This window comes from Schistocerca nitens, chromosome 2 (genome assembly GCF_023898315.1).
Source record: "Schistocerca nitens isolate TAMUIC-IGC-003100 chromosome 2, iqSchNite1.1, whole genome shotgun sequence".
Classification (NCBI taxonomy): Eukaryota; Metazoa; Arthropoda; class Insecta; order Orthoptera; family Acrididae; genus Schistocerca; species Schistocerca nitens.
The window spans coordinates 493474117-493494074 of NC_064615.1; the positions used below are offsets into that span (position 1 = coordinate 493474117).

At 41.4% G+C, this 19958-nt stretch overlaps 1 protein-coding gene across 1 annotated transcript in view; it reads left to right on the forward strand.

The window, feature by feature from the left end:
- The window catches only part of LOC126235121 (cilia- and flagella-associated protein 52-like), a 229927-nt gene that overhangs the window by 156812 nt on the left and 53157 nt on the right, over positions 1-19958 (forward strand). The window contains exon 12 of the mRNA XM_049943854.1: positions 11771-11916. Coding sequence (XP_049799811.1) covers positions 11771-11916 — 146 coding nt within the window. The remainder of the gene's footprint in view (positions 1-11770; positions 11917-19958) is intronic.

The window sequence follows — 19958 nt, forward strand, 5'->3', positions numbered from 1 at the left end:
GCACGTAAGGCCTTCCTGGTTTGTCTGACAAACAGGTTGCAGGTGCTGTCTGTGGCTGACTCTGTCGCTGAGACAGGTGCTGTTGCCTGTCCTGTTTCAGAGGAAACCACTCAGCTTGCAAGATCTGGGAAATCACAGAGGGTGGGATTATTGGTAGTTAGGAGCTCCAACATTAGGCGCATTATGGGGCCTCTTAGGGACTTGGCTGACAAGAAGGGAAAGAAATCCAATCTGCACTCCGTGTGCATACTGCGTGGAGTCATTCCAGATGTGGAAAGGGTCCTCCCGGATGCCATGAAGAGCACAGGGTGCAGCCAACTGCAGGTGGTTGCTCACGTCGGTATCAATGATGTGTGTCACTTTGGATCAGAAGAGATTCTCTCTGGTTTCGAGCGGCTAACAGAAGTAGTGAAGGCTGCCAGTCTTGCTTGCAAGATGAAAGCAGAGCTGACCATTTGCAGCATAGTCGACTGGACTGATTGCGGACCTCTGGTACAGAGCCGAGTGAAGGGTCTGAATCAGAGGCTCAGATAGTTCTGTGACTGTGTAGGTTGCAGATTCCTCGACTTGTGCCAAAGGGTTCCGCTGAATAGGTCAGGCGTCCACTATATGCAGGAGGTGGCTACACCGGTAGCAGGAGCGTGGACTGGGTGGTTTTTTAGGTTAGAGGGTATTGGGAAAACACAAGAAGGGCTTCAGTCACAGAGGGTGCAGGCTGAACACAGGAAGAACATAGATACAGGAACAACTGGTATAACAGTTGTAAATTGTCTTAGCTGTTTTGGGTAAGTACCAGAGCTCCAAGCGCTAATAGAAAGCACTGATCCTCAAATCGTTATAGGCAATGAAAGCTGGCTAAAGCTGAATCTTAGCTCAGCCAAAATTTTTGCGAAGAACCTAACATTGTTCCGAAAGGATGGGCTAAACATGGTTGGCAGTGGCGTGTTTGTTACTGTTAGAAGTAGTTTAACTTGTCACGAAATTGAAGTAGATAGTTCCTGTGAGTTAGTATGGGCAAGGTCATTGCTGGCAATCGAAACAAAATAATAATAGGATCCTTTTATTGACCTCCCAATTCAAATGATACAGTTGCTGAAAGGTTCAAAGAAAACTTCTGTTTGATTTCAAACATGTACCCGACTCATACGATAATAGTTGGTAGTTACTTTAATTTACCCTCAAAATGTTGGAAAAAATACATGTTTAATTCCGGAGGTACGCATAAAATATTATCCAAAATTGTGCTAAATGGATTCTCTGAAAATTATTTCGAGCAATTAGTTCATGATCCCAGGCAAATAGTGAATATTTGTGAAAACACACTTGACCTCTTAGCAACAAATAATCCTGAATTAATAACGAGCATCAAAACTGATACTGGGACTAGTGAACACAGGGTTCTTGTAGCGAGATTGAATATTGTAATCCCCAAATCAACCAGAAATAAGCAAAAAATATACCTATTCAAAAAAGCAGATAAAAATTCATTTGACACCTTCCTGAGAGACAATCTCTCCACTCATTCCAAATTAATAATATAAGTGTAGACCAGATGTGGCTTGAATTCAAAGAAATAGTATCGGCAACAATTGAGAGATTTATACCAAATAAATTAACAAATGATGGAGCTGCTCCTCGTTGGTACACAGAATGGGTTAGAACACTGTTGTAGAAACAACGAAACAAACATGCCAAATTTAAACAGACGCAAAATCCCCAAGATTGGTGATCTTTTACAGAAGTTCAAAATTTAGTGTGGACTTCAATGAGAGATGTTAATAAGTTTCCATAATGAAACTTTGTCTCAAAACCTGGCAGAAAATCCAAAGAGATTCTGGTCGTGTGTGAATATGTTAGCAGCAAGAAACAATCAATGTCTTCTCTGCGTGATAGCAATGGAGATACTATCAAAGACAGTGCTGCCAAAGCAGAGTTACTAAACACAGCCTTCTGAAATGCCTTCACAAAAGAAAACAAAGTAAATATTCCAGAATTTGAAGTGAAAACAGCTGCCAACATGAGTAACATAAAAGTAAATATCCTCGGAGTAGTGAAGCAACTTAAATCACTTAATAAAAGCAAGTCTTCTGGTCCAGACTGTATGCCAATTATGTTCCTTTTGGAGTATGGTGATGCATTAGCCCCATACTTAACAATCATATACAACTGTTCGCTCGACAAAAGACCCGTACCCAAGACTGGAAAGTTGCACAGGTCACACCAGTATTCAAGAAACGTATAAATTACAGGCTCATATTGTTAACATCGATATGCAGTAGGATTTTGGAACATATATTGGGTTCAAATATTATGAATTACCTCAAAGAAAACTGTCTGTTGACACATAGTCAACACAGATTTAGAAACCATCATTCCTTGGAAAGACAATAACACAATTAGCTCTCTATTCACATGAAGTGCTGAGTGCTACTGAGAAGGGATTTCAGATTGATTCTGTATTTCTGGATTTCTGGAAGGCTTTTGACACTGTATCACACAAGCGGCTTGTCATGCTTATGGAATATCATCTTAGTTATGCGACTGGATATGTGATTTCCTGTCAGAGAGGTCACGGTTAATAGTAATTGATGGAAAGTCATCGAGTAAAACACAAGTGATTTCTGACATTCCCCAATGTAGTGTTATAGGCTCTTTGCTTTTCCTTATCTATATAAATGATTTGGGAGACAATCTGAGCAGCTGTCTTAGGTTGTTTGCAGATGACACTGTCATTTATTGACTAATGAAGTCATCAGAAGATCAAAACAAATTGCAAAATGATTTAGAAAAGATATCTGAATGGTGCAAAAACTGGCAGTTGACCCTAAATAAGGAAAAGTGTGAGGTCTTCCACATGAATGCTAAAAGGAATTCATTAAACTTCGGTTACACGATAAATCAGTATAATCTAAAGCCATAAATTCAACTAAATACCTAGGTGTTACAATTACAAACAACTTAAATTGGAAGGAACACATAGGAAATTTTGTGGGGAAGGCTAACCAAAGGCTGCATTTTATTGGCAGGACACTTAGAAAATGTAACAGATCTACTAAGGAAACTGCCTACACTACACTTGTTCATCCTCTTAGAATACTGCTGCACAGTGTGGGATCCTTACCAGATAGGACTGATGGAGTACATCGAAAAAGTTCAAAGAAGGACAGAATGTTTTTTATTATTGCAAAATATGGGAGACAGTGTCACAGAAATGATGCAGGATTTGGAAAAGTGTTTTTCGTTGCAACAGAATCTTCTCATGAAATTACAATCACCAACCTTCTCCTCCGAATGTGAAAATGTATTGTTGACACTGACCTACTTAGGGGGAAATGATTACCATGATAAAATAAGGGAAATCAGAGCTCATATGGAAAGATATAAGTGTTAGTTCTTTCCACGCGCTGTACGAGATTCGAATAATAGAGAATTGTGAAGGTGGTGTGATGAACCCTCTACCAGGCACTTACATGTGATTTGCAGAGTATCCATGTAGATGTAGATGTATATGTAGGTAACATTGACTCCTATATTAGTCTCCCTAAGCAGAAGAATATGCTAGAATGTTTTGTAATATTTCTTTATTCCTCAAAATGCGGTAGATCAGGGCCTCACCAATATAGCACAATGACGTAACTATAACTACATCAGTTCAGTGTTTTATTATTTATTTGTTCTTCAGATTCCCCACTAGGAAATTTAGATATCAGACACTAAATACTCATTAACTTAATTTCACATAATAGCCACACTCCCTTTATGATGTTAAATATCTGTTGGACTAGAATGAGATTTCCACTCTGCAGCGGAGTGTGCACTGATATGAAACTTCCTGGCAGATTAAAACTTTGTGCCGGATCGAGACTCAAACTTGGGACCTTTGCCTTTCGCGGGCAAGTGCTCTACCAACTGAGCTACCCAAGCACAACTCACGCCCCGTCCTCACAGCTTTACTTCTGCCAGTATCTCATCTCCTACCTTCCAAACTTTACAGAAGCTCTCCTGCGAAGAGAGGACCTACTACACTTCCCTGGGGCACTCCAGATGATACCCTCACCTCCGATGAACACTCGCCATCGAGGACAACATACTGGGTTCTATTACTTAAGCACTATGAAACTTAAAATCTGAGGTCATCAGTCCCCTAGACCTACTTAAACCTAACTAACATAAGGACATCCCACACATCCATGCCTGAGGCAGGATTTGAACCTGCGACTGTAGCAGCCACTTGGTTCTGGACTGAAGCACCTAGAACCACTTGACCACAGCAGCTGGCTGTGTTGTAGTATTCTGGAATCTTTTCTGTTTTCCATATGTCCTAAAAAGCAATTATACACTCCTGGAAATGGAAAAAAGAACACATTGACACCGGTGTGTCAGACCCACCATACTTGCTCCGGACACTGCGAGAGGGCTGTACAAGCAATGATCACACGCACGGCACAGCGGACACACCAGGAACCGCGGTGTTGGCCGTCGAATGGCGCTAGCTGCGCAGCATTTGTGCACCGCCGCCGTCAGTGTCAGCCAGTTTGCCGTGGCATACGGAGCTCCATCGCAGTCTTTATCACTGGTAGCATGCCGCGACAGCGTGTACATGAACCGTATGTGCAGTTGACGGACTTTGAGCGAGGGCGTATAGTGGGCATGCGGGAGGCCGGGTGGATGTACCGCCGAATTGCTCAACACGTGGGGCGTGAGGTCTCCACAGTACATCGATGTTGTCGCCAGTGGTCGGCGGAAGGTGCACGTGCCCGTCGACCTGAGACCGGACCGCAGCAACGTACGGATGCACGCCAAGACCGTAGGATCCTACGCAGTGCCGTAGGGGACCGCACCGCCACTTCCCAGCAAATTAGGGACACTGTTGCTCCTGGGGTATCGGCGAGGACCATTCGCAACCGTCTCCATGAAGCTGGGCTACGGTCCCGCACACCGTTAGGCCGTCTTCCGCTCACGCCCCAACATCGTGCAGCCCGCCTCCAGTGGTGTCGCGACAGGCGTGAATGGAGGGACGAATGGAGACGTGTCGTCTTCAGCGATGAGAGTCGCTTCTGCCTTGGTGCCAATGATGGTCGTATGCGTGTTTGGCGCCGTGCAGGTGAGCGCCACAATCAGGACTGCATACGACCGAGGCACACAGGGCCAACACCCGGCATCATGGTGTGGGGAGCGATCTCCTACACTGGCCGTACACCACTGGTGATCGTTGAGGGGACACTGAATAGTGCACGGTACATCCAAACCGTCATCGAACCCATCGTTCTACCATTCCTAGACCGGCAAGGGAACTTGCTGTTCCAACAGGACAATGCACGTCCGCATGTATCCCGTGCCACCCAACGTGCTCTAGAAGGTGTAAGTCAACTACCCTGGCCAGCAAGATCTCCGGATCTGTCCCCCATTGAGCATGTTTGGGACTGGATTAAGCGTCGTCTCACGCGGTCTGCACGTCCAGCACGAACGCTGGTCCAACTGAGGCGCCAGGTGGAAATGGCATGGCAAGCTGTTCCACAGGACTACATCCAGCATCTCTACGATCGTCTCCATGGGAGAATAGCAGCCTGCATTGCTGCGAAAGGTGGATATAGACTGTACTGGTGCCGACATTGTGCATGCTCTGTTGCCTGTGTCTATGTGCCTGTGGTTCTGTCAGTGTGATCATGTGATGTATCTGACCCCAGGAATGTGTCAATAAAGTTTCCCCTTCCTGGGACAATGAATTCACGGTGTTCTTATTTCAATTTCCAGGAGTGTAGATATCTCATAATCTTTGGCTCTGATCATTCCATTAATCCTGCTGTAATTGAGTCATCACCAATTGCTTTGTTTCATGTTTTAAGCTGGGCCATTTCTACCATTAGGCAAGACTAAGCTACCACCTAGGGCAGCAGACTTTAGGGGCAATAAAGGGAGGAAAAAATTAATGTCAAATCAAACAGTGAAAAAAGTGAGCAAATTAGGAGAGAAAAATAAAAAGAGGAAAAATTAAAACACCAAATTGTTTTCAAAAACCTATGGAACAATTACTTAAGTCTTTACTTACCTTGATGAAGATAAAAACATTGCCTCCACCTACCTCAAAACTAAAGCAGCCACTACTGAGGACGAAACAGAAACAAACATTCTTGCAATTAAAAGAAATAAATAACTGATACCCTATTTGGTTTGGTGGTATATTCAGTTGAATTCTAGTTGAAAATGTTCAGAACATTCTTCCTATTTCAATTATTTTGGGAAATTTCAAAAACAGAAGAGAAAAAATAAGAAACTGAGGACATTTGCTGCCCTCAGTCAGTTTTAGGGGAACTAAGGACTTGTCCCAGAAAATAGGCCGTCTGGTCACCTTAGTTTAATTACTAAAACCGCAATAGAAGATATGCATTGTGTTGTTGGTGGTGCTGGAGGGGCCAGTGATATCACAGAGACCAATGGTAATAGAAAAGGGGGAGCATCATTTGTCAGTTTCACCTAGGATGCCAGAACACTTAGCAGCTGCCCTGGTTTTATGGTATCTCAGTTCTGATGCTTGACTGTAACTGTATTTTTAATTTATATTTAACCTGCCATTCACTCTGAAATAAACTGGGCCAAGGTGATGTAATCCAGATTTTTCTCAAGTTAATACACTGTTTTTGAGGGTGTAACAATTAGAAGAAGTTATTCATCTTTGTTTTTTGGTGTACTCTGATGCTGCAGTGGCTGAAAAATAACTGAGAGTATCTGCTCCACCAAATTTGCTGCAACTTTCTGAGCTCTTCACAGCATAGCTAAGGATTGGGTATGCCAAGAGATATTTTAAGTAGTCAGGTTGATATGAAGTTTCACTTGTTTCAACTGGTACAGGTATCATGCACAAAAACTGTTACAAAACTGGATCTTCTATGGCTGATTTTCCACTGCTTATATATCATTTCAATAATTAAAGATGACATCAGATGTTATTACAAGCAGAAAATTTGAGGATTACAGTCAAAATCTTGTTGGCATTCACAAACTGATAGCAGAGTATTAAACAGTAATTTCTTGTTTTTATGTCTGAATAATGATTATTTCTTGGTTCTTAGTTTTTTAGTACCAAATTCAAAAAATACATTCACAAACAAGACATTTTACAAAATCATTAACATCATGTGAGTAATTGGCTGGAAAATTTTCCTAACATTTACATAAGTTCTTTTCATAAATGCAGACAAAAAGGTAGTTTCACTTCTTGTGAAAAATATTCTAGAATCAAAAAACTAGAATTGGTTATGATTTATTTTTAAATATTGATTGGTAACAGTAAAACCAAAATGGAGATGTTTGCACTCTCAATTAAATTGAAATGAAATTAATGACAAAATATGAATAACTATAATAAATTGAGTTTTAAAATGACCAGATAAATAAAATGAGAATGTTACAAAATTTATGTGAATCCATAAATGTGGCAGCTGGACCACAGAGGTCTACAGTTCATGTCATACTTATCCTAACAAATATATATACATACATTTCAACTCCCATATACTAACATTAAAACAATTCTAATTTTGTATCACAAGTCAAGGTTTTTGTGATGCATACGTCAATCTTGTATAATTGCATTGAAAAAATTATTATTTTATGTCACACATTTGAATCACACTTTTTTGGACCAGTCGTTTTATATTTACATGTTCATCATTCCACTTACATTCACAAATGTCAGTAAGATGATATAGGAAAATAAAATAAATAATTTGTGAAAAAGATCTCATAAGGATAGAGAAAATAACCAAGAAATAACTATGTAACATATCATACAATGCATAGAGATATTTTTACAGTAGACATGTTGTATCTGTGCTGGAAACAAGTTGTATTAAATGATGTTGTTGTTGTGGTCTTCAGTCTTGAGACTGGTTTGATGCAGCTCTCCATGCTATTCTATCCTGTGCAAGCTTCTTCATCTCCCAGTACCTACTGCAGCCTACGTCCTTCTGAAACTGCTTAGTGTATTCATCTCTTGGTCTCCCTCTACAATTCTTACCCTCCACGCTGCCCTCCAGTACTAAATTGATGATCCCTTGATGCCTCAGAACATGTTCCACCAACCGATCCCTTCTTCTAGTCAAGCTGTGCCACGAACTCCTCTCCTCCCCAATTCTATTCAATACCTCCTCATTAGTTATGTGATATACCCATCTAATCTTCAGCATTCTTCTGTAGCAGCACATTTCGAAAGCTTCTATTCTTTCCTTGGATAAACTATTTATCGTCCATATTTCACTTCCATACATGGCTACACTCCATACAAATACTTTCAGAAACAACCTTTTGACACTTATATCAATACTGAATGTTAACAAATTTCCCTTCTTCAGAAATGCTTTCCTTGCAATTGCCAGTCTACATTTTATATCCTCCCTACTTCGACCGTCATCAGTTATTTTGCTCCCCAAATAGCAAAACTCCTTTACTACTTTAAGTGTCTCATTTCCTAATCTAATTCCCTCAGCATCACCTGACTTAATTCGACTATATTCCATTATCCCCGTTTTGCTTTTGTTGATGTTCATCTTATACCCTCCTTTCAAGACACTGTACATTCCATTAAACTGCTCTTCCAAGTCCTTTGCTGTCTCTGACAGAATCACAATGTCATCGGCAAACCTCAAAGTTTTTATTTCGTCTCCATGGATTTTAATACCTACTCCAAACTTTTCTTTTTTTTTCCTTTAATGGTTGCTCAATATACAGATTGAATAGCATTGGGGAGAGGCTACAACACTGTCTCACTCCCTTCCCAACCACTGCTTCCCTTTCATGTCCCTCGACTCATAACTGCCATCTGATTTCTGTACAAATTGTAAATAGCCTTTCGCTCCCTGTATTTTACCCCTGCCGCCTCCAGAATTTGAAAGAGTGTATTCCAGTCAACATTGTCAAAAGCTTTCTCTAAGTCTACAAATGCTAGAAACATAGGTTTGCCTTTCCTTAATCTTTCTTCTAAGATAAGTTGTAGGGTCAGTATTGCCTCACGTGTTCCAACATTTCTACGGAATCTGAACTGATCTTCCCTGAGGTCGGCTTCTACCAGTTTTTCCATTCGTCTGTAAATAATTTGCCTTAGTATTTTGCAGCTGTGACTTATTAAACTGATAGTTCGGTAATTTTCACATCTGTCAACACCTGCTTTCTTTGGGATTGGAATTATTATATTCTTCTTGAAGTCTGAGGGGATTTCGCCTATCTCATACATCTTGCTCACCAGATGGTAGAGTTTTGTCAGGACTGGCTCTCCCAAGGCTGTCAGTAGTTCTAATGGAATGTTGTCTACTCCCGGGGCCTTGTTCTGACTTGGGTCTTTCAGTGCTCTGTCAAACTCTTCACGCAGTATCATATCTCCCATTTCATCTTCATCTACCTCCTCTTCCGTTTCCATAATATTGTCCTCAAGAACATCGCCCCTGTATAGATGCTCTATATACTCCTTCCACCTTTCTGCTTTCCCTTCTTTGCTTAGAACTGGGTTTCCATTTGAGCTCTTGGTATTCATGCAACTGGTTCTCTTTTCTCCAAAGGTCTCTTTAATTTTCCTGTAGGCAGTATCTATCTTACCCCTAGTGAGATAAGCCTCTACATCCTTACATTTGTCCTCTGGCCATCCCTGCTTAGCCATTCTGCACTTCCTGTCAATCTCATTTTGTATTCCTTTTTGCCTTCTTCACTTACCGCATTTTTGTATTTTCTCCTTTCATCAATTAAATTCAGTATCTCTTCTGTTACCTGAAGATTTCTACCAGCCCTCGTCTTTTTGCCTACTTGATCCTCTGCTGCCTTCACTATTTCATTCCTCAAAGCTACCCATTCTTCTTCTACTGTATTTCGTTTCCCCATTCCTGTCAATTGTTCCCTTATTCTCTCCCTGAAACTCTGTACAACCTCTGGTTTAGTCAGTTTATCCAGGTCCCATCTCCTTAAATTCCCACCTTTTTGCGGTTTCTCTAGTTTTAATCTACAGTTCATAACCAATAGATTGTGGTCAGAGTCGACATCTGCCCCTGGAAATGTCTTACAATTTAAAATCTGGTTCCTAAATCTCTGTCTTACCATTATATAATCTATCTGAAACCTTCTAGTATCTCCTGGGTTCTTCCATGTATACAACCTTCTTTCATGATTCTTGAACCAAGTGTTAGCTATGATTAAATTATGCTCTGTGCAAAATTCTACCAGGAGGCTTCCTCTTTCATTTCTTAGCCCCAATCCATATTCACCTATTATGTTTCCTTCTCTTCCTTTTCCTACTGTAGAATTCCAGTCACCCATGACTATTAAATTTTCGTCTCCCTTCACGACCTGAATAATTTCTTTTATCTCATCATACATTTCATCAATTTCTTCATCATCTGCAGAGCTAGTAGGCATATAAACTTGTGCTACTGTAGTAGGCATTGGCTTCATGTCTATCTTGGCCACAATAATGCGTTCACTATGCTGTTTGTAGTAGCTTACCCACACTCCTACTTTTTTAATTCATTATTAAACCTACTCCTGCATTATCCCTATTTGATTTTGTATTTATAACCCTGTATTCACCTGACCAAAAGTCTTGTTCCTCCTGCCACCGTACTTTGCTATTTCCCACTATATCTAACTTTAACCTATCCATTTCCCTTTTTAAATTTTCTAACCTACCTGCCCAATTAAGGGATCTGACATTCCACGCTCTGATCCTTAGAACGCCAGTTTTCTTTTTCCTGATAATGACGTCCTCTTGAGTAGTCCCCGCCCGGAGATCCAAATGGGGGACTATTTTACCTCCGGAATATTTTACCCAAGAGGACACCATCATCATTTAATCATACAGTAAAACTGCATGCCCTCGGGAAAAATTACGGCTGTAGTTTCCCCTTGCTTTCAGCCATTCGCAGTACCACAACAGCAAGGCTGTTGTGGTTAGTGTTAGCCAGATCAGTGAGTCATCTAGACTGTTGCCCCTGCAACTACTGAAAAGGCTGCTGCCCCTCTTCAGGAACTACACGTTTGTCTGGCCTCTCAACAGATACCCATCCGTTGTGGTTGCACCTACAGTACGGCTATCTGTATTGTTGAGGCATGCAAGCCTTCCCACCGATGGGAAGGTCCATGGTTCATGGCGGGGAGGGGGGGGGAAGGGGGGGGGTATTAAATGATAACCTAATAATATTAATGAATCGAATCAGCAATACTGACAATATCATTCTACAGTATTTCAAACAATGGAAAATCCAGGATGTAATGTAACAATGACTGCTTCACAGCCTGAGACATATGGATTCTTCCCACCAACACCAGTTTTTCTGAATTGTGCAGGTGGGAACATTCCCTGAAATACATCCTACGTTCCCGTAACCCTCCTGGCGTCAACCTTGATTAATCACTGTCCTCACCCATCCAGCCCCTTCTCTGTTCCAATTCCAGCACTACACAGCCGTCTTTCCAACACTGCATGCAGTCTTTTTATTTCTCTCCTTTTCTCCCACTCATCCCCCCCCCCCCCCCATCTCTCTGCTCCCTCTGTCTAGTATCCCAGCTGCACATAGCTGCTCTACCTTCTATCCACCTCGTCCCCTGTGCTCCCCAACAGCATGTCACTGTCCACCATGCCTACCCTAAAATCCCTCCCCCTCCTCGTCCAGGCCGCCTCCTTTCATTCTACAGTATTTTTGTTTTATCACATTCCACTCCAGTAGGAAAAGCTTTCATACTAATAGGCATAAAAAGCCTCTCATTAAACATGATTTTATTTTATTCACAGGTTGGAATGATGGTGTCATAAGAGGATTCACTCGAAGGACAGGAAAACTGCAGTTTGACATACCATATGCCCACAATTTGGGTGTGACAGCTCTGGCAATCACTGTCTGTGGCTCTAGACTTATCAGTGGAGATGGGGAAGGATTAGTAAGTAAATTAAATCAGAATTAATATATAACTGAACAACACCTAAATTTCATCAATAAATTCATCAAGACTGCAAGTATGTGTATGTGTTCCAGAATGAATTTTCATTCTCCAAGAGTGTGTGCACTGTTTGAAAATCCTGGAAGATTAAAATTGTGTGCTGGACCAGGAACTGAACCTGGGACCTTTGCCTTTCATGAGGAAGTGCTCTGCCAACTGTGCTACCCAAGCATGATTCACAACCTGTTCTCACAGCTCCATTTTCACCAGTTTCTGTTCTACCTTCCCAACTTCACAGATGTTTTTTTGCATACCTTACCAGTTCTTGTGGGAAGTGAATGTCTGTGAAGTCTGGAAGGTAGCAGAAGAGGTACTACCAGAAGTGGAGCTGTGAGGGTGGATTACATGTCATGCATGGTTAGCTCAGTCAGTGCAACAATTTACCATGAAATGGCAGATGTCCCAGGTTTAAGTACCAATGTGCCAGGAAGTTTCATGTATTATCTTAACTATAGATTAGACGTAGTATTGTACCTGTATCATCATCAGTCATTTAATATTTGCTGCAAGATAAAGACATGCTCTGAACTTTTTTCGTGCAGTACAATCTTCAGTTGTCTACATCTATGTTGGTTCTGCAAGTTTTGTAATGTCATTGATTCATGTTTTGTTAACATGTTTAGTCTTTTCATGTCTCTTGGAGTCCAGGAAAGAACTTCTGTATTACACCTGCCACTCATTTACCTGTCAACATTTCCTGACAGACACAGTTTTCTTATCCCTTCTAGTAATTCTTTTCTGTATTGATCAGAGGGCCACTCCACTTTTTTAATAGTACCAGCATTAACAATCTTGGCTTCATTGCTATTACTCAAAATTGATGATACATACTGACTGCCTTTTTTGTTTCAGACTCTTTAGTAGCAGACTATTGAAATCCCTGTTTAACTTACTGGAAGCAATTTACGACATACTTTTCTCTTATTTCTTCCAGAGATCATCCTCATGTTGTCCTCAGTAACACTAAATACAAAAACGTAACTGCTTCTCTGGGTATGCTTCAGCGAAAACTGTTCAGTGTGTTTCACAGGGACTAGGGATTTTGGCTTAGTTGCCCAGATCATGAGGATGACTGAAATATATACAGGAAAACTTTCCGTCTCAGTGTGTGCTGTACACCCACAAGATGCATGGCTGTTGAGGCAGAACAGTCATTAGCAGGCAACCTCTGAGGAATTTGCTGCATTCCATTTGTATAAGGCATATTCAGGCAGGGCTCTGTCTAGATGGATCCATATATCCCTAGCTTCTTTCAGTGTCAAGCTGGAACCCTTGAATTTAACCTTATCAACTTCCAGTGGAATGGGTGTACCACTAGTGGGAATCAACACTGAGTCTAACAAGAGGGTTATTCAGAGTTTTTAAGTGTACCTCAAGAGAACACATGCTGCTGGTCAGAATGAAGCAATAATGAAATGGAACACTGTTGTTTGGAACTTCTGGTTCCCAACAAGTAGCAGACCTCTGGAAAGTTAAATACCTCAGGGGATACGACATCCAAACAGAGCTGCACAGCTCCTTGAATTACAGTGAGGGTATTGTGTCATGTAGTGATCTTGTAGAGATTTCCAAAGAAGAATTGATAGATCAGAGGGCAAAATATCATGAAAAGGTTGGATGGGGATCTGGAAAAATTTTTACCCTTACCTTCAATAGCACAAAACTCCCAGAGCATATCTTGTCAGGTTTCCTTTGCTTAAGCATGCAGCTCTATGTCCCCAACCCAGTGTGGTGTTTTAAATACCACTCTGGGATGTTAGGAGATTCCACTTATGGCAAATGCACTAAGGCTGCCCATGAATATGACATTTGTTCATATCGTCCAAAAAATTTTAATTGCTCTGGGGACTACAATGACTGGAGTAGAGATTACAGCATTTACTTTGAAGAAATAAAGATATATGAGCTTAAAACAACAAAGTGTGTCCCAAACAATGAGGCCAAAAAGGTCTAGAAGGCCAAGAAGGCTCACAAAATTAAATCTTTTGCTTCTGCTTTTGAAAAGCCTTTTCTGACAGCTGATGCCTCTACACAAACTGAGGTTGCTGGTGTCAGCACTACTAATTGTGTTTGTCAGTGCACTTATAAAGCTGCAGCTAATTCAGAGCCCATAGACCCCTGAGAACATCAGGAAAAACCACAGTCGCCAACACTGCAGTGCTACCAACACTTTCAAAGCAGAGTCTGGTGAACAGTCCAGCCCTGCCACTACCACTGCTGTGGTAGTTCCTCCAGAGCCTTCCCAGGCAAAAAAAGCAAATAGGAAGCTTCCACTGCAGATGGAAATAGGTAGAAAATCATCTGACTCTGTCTACAACATTCAACCTGATGGTTCTATTACATCTCTTCAGAGCCAATGGAATATGAAGTCTTCCTGTGGCAACCATCTCACCCCAAGACTGAATCTCCCTGCATTGTAGGCTCCCCACCCCAGCTGAGAGACAGAGTAAAAGTTCAATCCCATGATAGCTGGTCCCATAGTACAGTGGAATGTGAATGGGTTCAGGATTCATGTGGAGGAACTGAAACTCCTAGCACAGGCATGCCTCCTGTGCTTGTGTCGACAAGAAACACATTTTAAAGTTAATGATGCTCCTGTGCTATGGAGCTATATGCTCCACCTGTATGACGACCTGACTGGAGAAATGGCCAGGGGAGGAGTTGCTGTGTTTGTCAATAATGCACACCACTCCTCTGTTCTCTCCTTGGTTACTTACTACAAGCAATATCAAATCCGATACAGCAGACTACAGAACTTGAAACCAGTATCAAAGGAAATCCTCTTACAACATTTTAATTTGATATGCAGACTGGCCACTTTGCCAACTCATGGAGAAACACAGTTTTGATTCTTCTCCTGAGACCAGGAAAGCACTTAATGTGTCCCAGTAGTTATTGGAGCATTGCCTTAAAAAGCTGTTTAATGAAGACCCATGAGTGAGTGGTTAACTGTCAGCTAGTCTGATTGTTAGGGACAATGCAACTCCTTGGGCATTCTCCATGTGGATTCTCGTATTTTTGATCCACTGTAGACAATCTGACCTTGTTAGAGATGGCTATCCAACAGGCTTTCCTACATAAACATCACTGTATTGGTATATTCTTTTACATCAGTAGGATATATGACTACTTGGAGACACAGTATTCTAAGGCAGCTCCAGCAACAGGCTTTTGTGGCTACCTAGCTATCTTCATACTGTCCTTGCTATCTACGTGCTTTTTTAGACTCAAAGTTGGTGATGTTCCATTGAATATTTTTGTGCAGGAGAGCGACACTCCTCAGGTAGTGTTTTAAGTGCTGCACCCTCTTTACCACAGCCATAAATAGTATTACATGTATGGTGTGAAGTCCTGTACATGAATGATTTTGTAGTTTTCTGTTCTTCCTCCACTAATACAGCAGCAACTCCTCAGTTGCAACTTACAGTCCAGCCATTAGAGGAGTGGACTATAAAGGTTTTCAGTTTTCTGCAGGTAAGTGTGTGTATGTTCACTTTAACCATTTGTGTAATATTTTTAATTTACCTGACTTTTATATGAGGAACACGATCCTGCATTTTAAAGACTCATTGAGGTTCCTGGGCCTCATTCTTACTCTCACACATAAGAGGTCTGAAAGCCAGGACCTGGAAGGAACTGAACATCTTAAAGTGCCTTAGCCACAGATCTTTGAGAGTGGGCAAGGCAGGTTTGCTCTAGTTTCATAATGTGACCGCAGCTACACTACAGATGCAAAGTGTATGGATCAGCAAGGCCTCCTTATCTGAAGACTATTGATGCTATCCACTGTGAAGGGATTAGGCTGACCATGAGTACTTGTAGGATAAGCTGCATACCCAGTCTCTGTGCTGAGGCTGAGGAACTGCTACTCACAATCCAGTGGCAGATCCTTATGGTGGAGCAGGCATGTAAGTTTTCTGCTGCTCTAAATTCACCAGTGCACTTTACTGTTGCTCATCTGTCTCTGGAATGCCTTTTTTCCAATTTTTCACAAACAACAAAGCTGTTTGTGATCAATGTGTAGCTTGTGCTGGAGTCACGTGGTACAAACCGAAATCTAGAGTTTAAAATGCCTGACCCCCTGGATATTGCCAAGGTCCAGAGTAATTTTGGATTTGCTGCAGTATAGGAGAGGCTGGACTCCTGCATATGTTTCTAATACATTATTTTAACTGAGTTCCACAACTTCATAGTTGTTTTTATGGATGGGTATAAACAGGGAGATTCCATTGATTGCTCAGTTATTTTTCCTTGTTTGCATCCTCTGGACTCTGCTTCAGGACTTACTGACTTCACTGAAGAATTATATGTGATCTTTGCAGCTACTGTGGCAGATAAGATATATATTGATTCCTAAATTATTTGTCTGTCCTGGTTCCCTTCACTCTCTACAATGCTTGTACCCAGCAGATAATGTAGTCTAGAGTATCCAGGATGTCCTCCTCCAACTACAAATGCTGTGGGAGGTGTCTTTTTGGGAATGAAAAGATGGATGTAGCAGCCAAGGAGGTGTGTTGTGATCCTCAGATACTTCAGTGTGCCACCCCTCTACATGCTGTTGCCTCACTGTTGAGCTACAGTCATGCCATTGATGGGAGGAAGAGTGGCTGGAAGTGACAGGCAATAAGCTGCATCTAGCAAAGTCCACAATGCGGCTGTGGCGTACTTCCTTCGAGCCGTGCAGATGGTTTTAGGTCCTCTTTACTCATCTTCACCTAGACCACAGTCCTATGATGCATGGCTTCCTACTCCAGCAAGGGGACCCGCCATTGTGGTGTATAGATCACAGGGCTACCCATTTTTTAAGTTTTATTAATTGTCTAACTTGTTCCCAAAAATTTTAGGGTGATATTTTCAGTGTGTTATCAGGGTGACTGGCTCATCCATGTTTTTTTGTAATTGATCAGCAATCCACAAATTCCTGCAAATATATTATAGTTCTCCTCTTGTCTTTCTTAGCTTTACTTAATAGTTTAAGAACATCTGAACAATTTTAATGCTGTCATCCGTGATGTAAGCCAATGTGATTGTGTGGGTGATCATGGCTGAAGTTTGGGGAGAGTGAGTGTAATTTTATCTGAGATAAGTTTTTATCTATTTTCTTGCATTTTCTCCATTTTTAACACATTTGTTTCTATTAATTTCTTGTGGGTGCTGATAACCTCATTGTTGAGCACTCTGACCAACTAACGCACGCACACACACACACACACACACACACACACACACACACATACTCTGGGGCTTCATTGTTAATTTGTTCAATTTTCATTTTAGTGTGTTAATTATACATTATTTTCCTGTTACTGTAATAAATTTTCAATCCAGCTCCAGACTTGCTCTATAATTTCTTCTATTTTTGGGTGAAGTTTACGTGCACTGCATGTCAATGGAAGCTGTAATATATACAATTTACATTACCATAGATTCAATGAATGCCTTATCTGTCAAGAGGTCAATACAGATTTTGTTAAAATTGTGTCAAAAGCTCTAAACAGTTTTATTTTTGTATTGCTCTTCATCAAACTTTTATTATTTGTATTGAAATAATATATTCTCCTGGTGACATTTCTTCATACCTTAAATACACTTTTACATATTGTATGGTTTTGTTTTTAGAATAGCACCAGTTACATTATAAACTTCTTACATTTCTGAGTTTTACCTACTATTACACTGCTTTCCATTAGAATGGCATTACCAGTAGGAAAAGCAAATAACGAAATTTTACCTATAGTGCACATACAACATAGCAGGAAGAAAACATGATTAAATTTGTTGGTGATTTGTGAGTGTACAGAGTGTGAAGTTTAATACACATATATGGCAGTCTATGACAGCAACAGCAGCACTAAGTGGGCTGGGCATCAAGATAAACTGAACTTGGATAACAGATACAGGTATGTCATACCATGCTGCTTCAAGTCTGTAACAGTGTTCATCAATTGTAGTCGCTTGTGAGTGGTGATGGCCTTGTAACAGGTCAAGTCATCAACAGATGTATTCAGTGGGTGACAAATCTGGAGAATATGTTGACCAGAGGAGTAGCTGAACATCTTCTGTATGGAAATAGACCAGGACAGCAAGAGCAACATGTAATCAAGTTTTTCCTTGTTGAAAGATAACACTGAGAATTCAGAGAAAGGGCACAGCCACCAGCCGTAACATACCAGAAATCAAATTACTAGCTATGAAATCCAGAGGTGATCTTTTGTGTACTCAGTGGCTCTCCATAACACCATATGCCGTGCCCACATGGCAATTGCAGTCTGGCAATGGTTGTTGTTCTCAGAGCCTCTACACATAGATACATCCATCGTGACACAATTTGCAGAAATGGAACTCTTCTAAAAAGAAGGCATGTTGGCAGTACTGTGCCCCATATGATTGTTGAGTGCACCATTGTTGGCAAGCCTCTGTGCAGCTGCATTAAGGCAAGTGCAACAATTGTTACCATACTGTCACTCTATGATGCGCTAGATCTCATTGCATTGCCTTGTTGCAACCAAGCTCATTTCCTGCCTCTAGGTGAATGACAAAGTTGTGTGGTATTGTGTGGCGAAGTGAACAATATGTCTGTCCTCTTGGGTGCTGGTCACATGGGGCTTTTGAGATACAAGAGTTGTGTGATCACGAACAACACAAGCAGCATTAACATGGAACAAAAAACTTCTGTCTTGATAGACTATGACCCTGTCAGCATAATCATTAAACTCTTAATTAGTGGCTGGAATGAATGGCTTGACGAGAAATCAACTGTCTCTTAATAAATTTTTGAATTTAACTTTTGAGTCAAAAGGCTTAAATTCTGACTCATGCTAGTATACATTTCTGTGTTGTACACATGACATACCACAATTTAGTGGAGGGCTGGGGGGGGGGGGGGGGATGCTGTGGGGAGAATGTTGGGAGAACAGAAGAAGCTCTCTTCTGGAACTGCAGAGTATGCAGTAGTAACATTTTGATTGGGGAACAGGAAAGGAAAATCTGTGCCCTTCAGGCACAGTTGGAGGAAGCAAGGAAGGAACTCATAAGGATCAAAGGAGATAGGGGGGAGGAGGGTGGTTGGGAACTGGCAGTTGGTAGGAGGATAGGAAGAAAGAGAATGCGATCTGACAGTTTTATCATCAAAATCCAAAACAGGTATCTACCGTTGCCAGAGTTAAGTGGAGAAGAGCCTCAGGTAGAACGAGGAACAAGAAATGTGAATAACACTTCAACCGAGGTCAAGAAGCCTAGGAATGTACAAAGTCTTAGGAAGAAGAAAGTGCTGCTGCCAGGTAGTAGCCATGGACAAGGTGTAGGCCCTCAGTTACAGGTAAGTTTAGGGGCAGTGTACCAGGCCACCAGTATCTTCAAGCCAAATGCAGGACTAAGTCATGTGATAGCGGATGTAGGGTCTTTATGTAAGGACTTTACAAAAGAGAACCATGCAGTGATGGTGGGTGGAGTAGGAAACAGTTTGAACAGGGATGAGGCATATGAGATCAGTCATGACCTGGACAAGATAGGTTCTCTGACTCATGGCACCAACGTACATTTTGTTGAGCTGTTCCGGCGTCATGATCGGCCACACCTTGATGGAGCTGTGAGGCGAATCAATGTGGGGGTAGGGATTACTCTGAGGACAGCCAACTTTGCTCATGTTTCTCTGGTGCCTGTCGGGACTATCAACAGATGCGGTTTCACTAGGCATGACCTACACCTAAACAGGGCAGGGAAGGGAAGATTGGTACAGCTGATTCATGAAAGTATAGGGAGTGGATCTCTGGCCACACATGCCAAATACCTGTTGTCATAGGTAGGAAAAGTAGGTCTTTTTTAGGATAAATCCAGACAACAGGTTTCCCTGCCTAAAGAGTATTTCCAGCAGTTTAAAAAATACTCAAACAATCACTTACAAGACAGTTTTAATTCCTCAGATATCACATATACCAGATGTCACAAAGAAAAACAGAGCATTGGAAAGAGTGACATGGGGC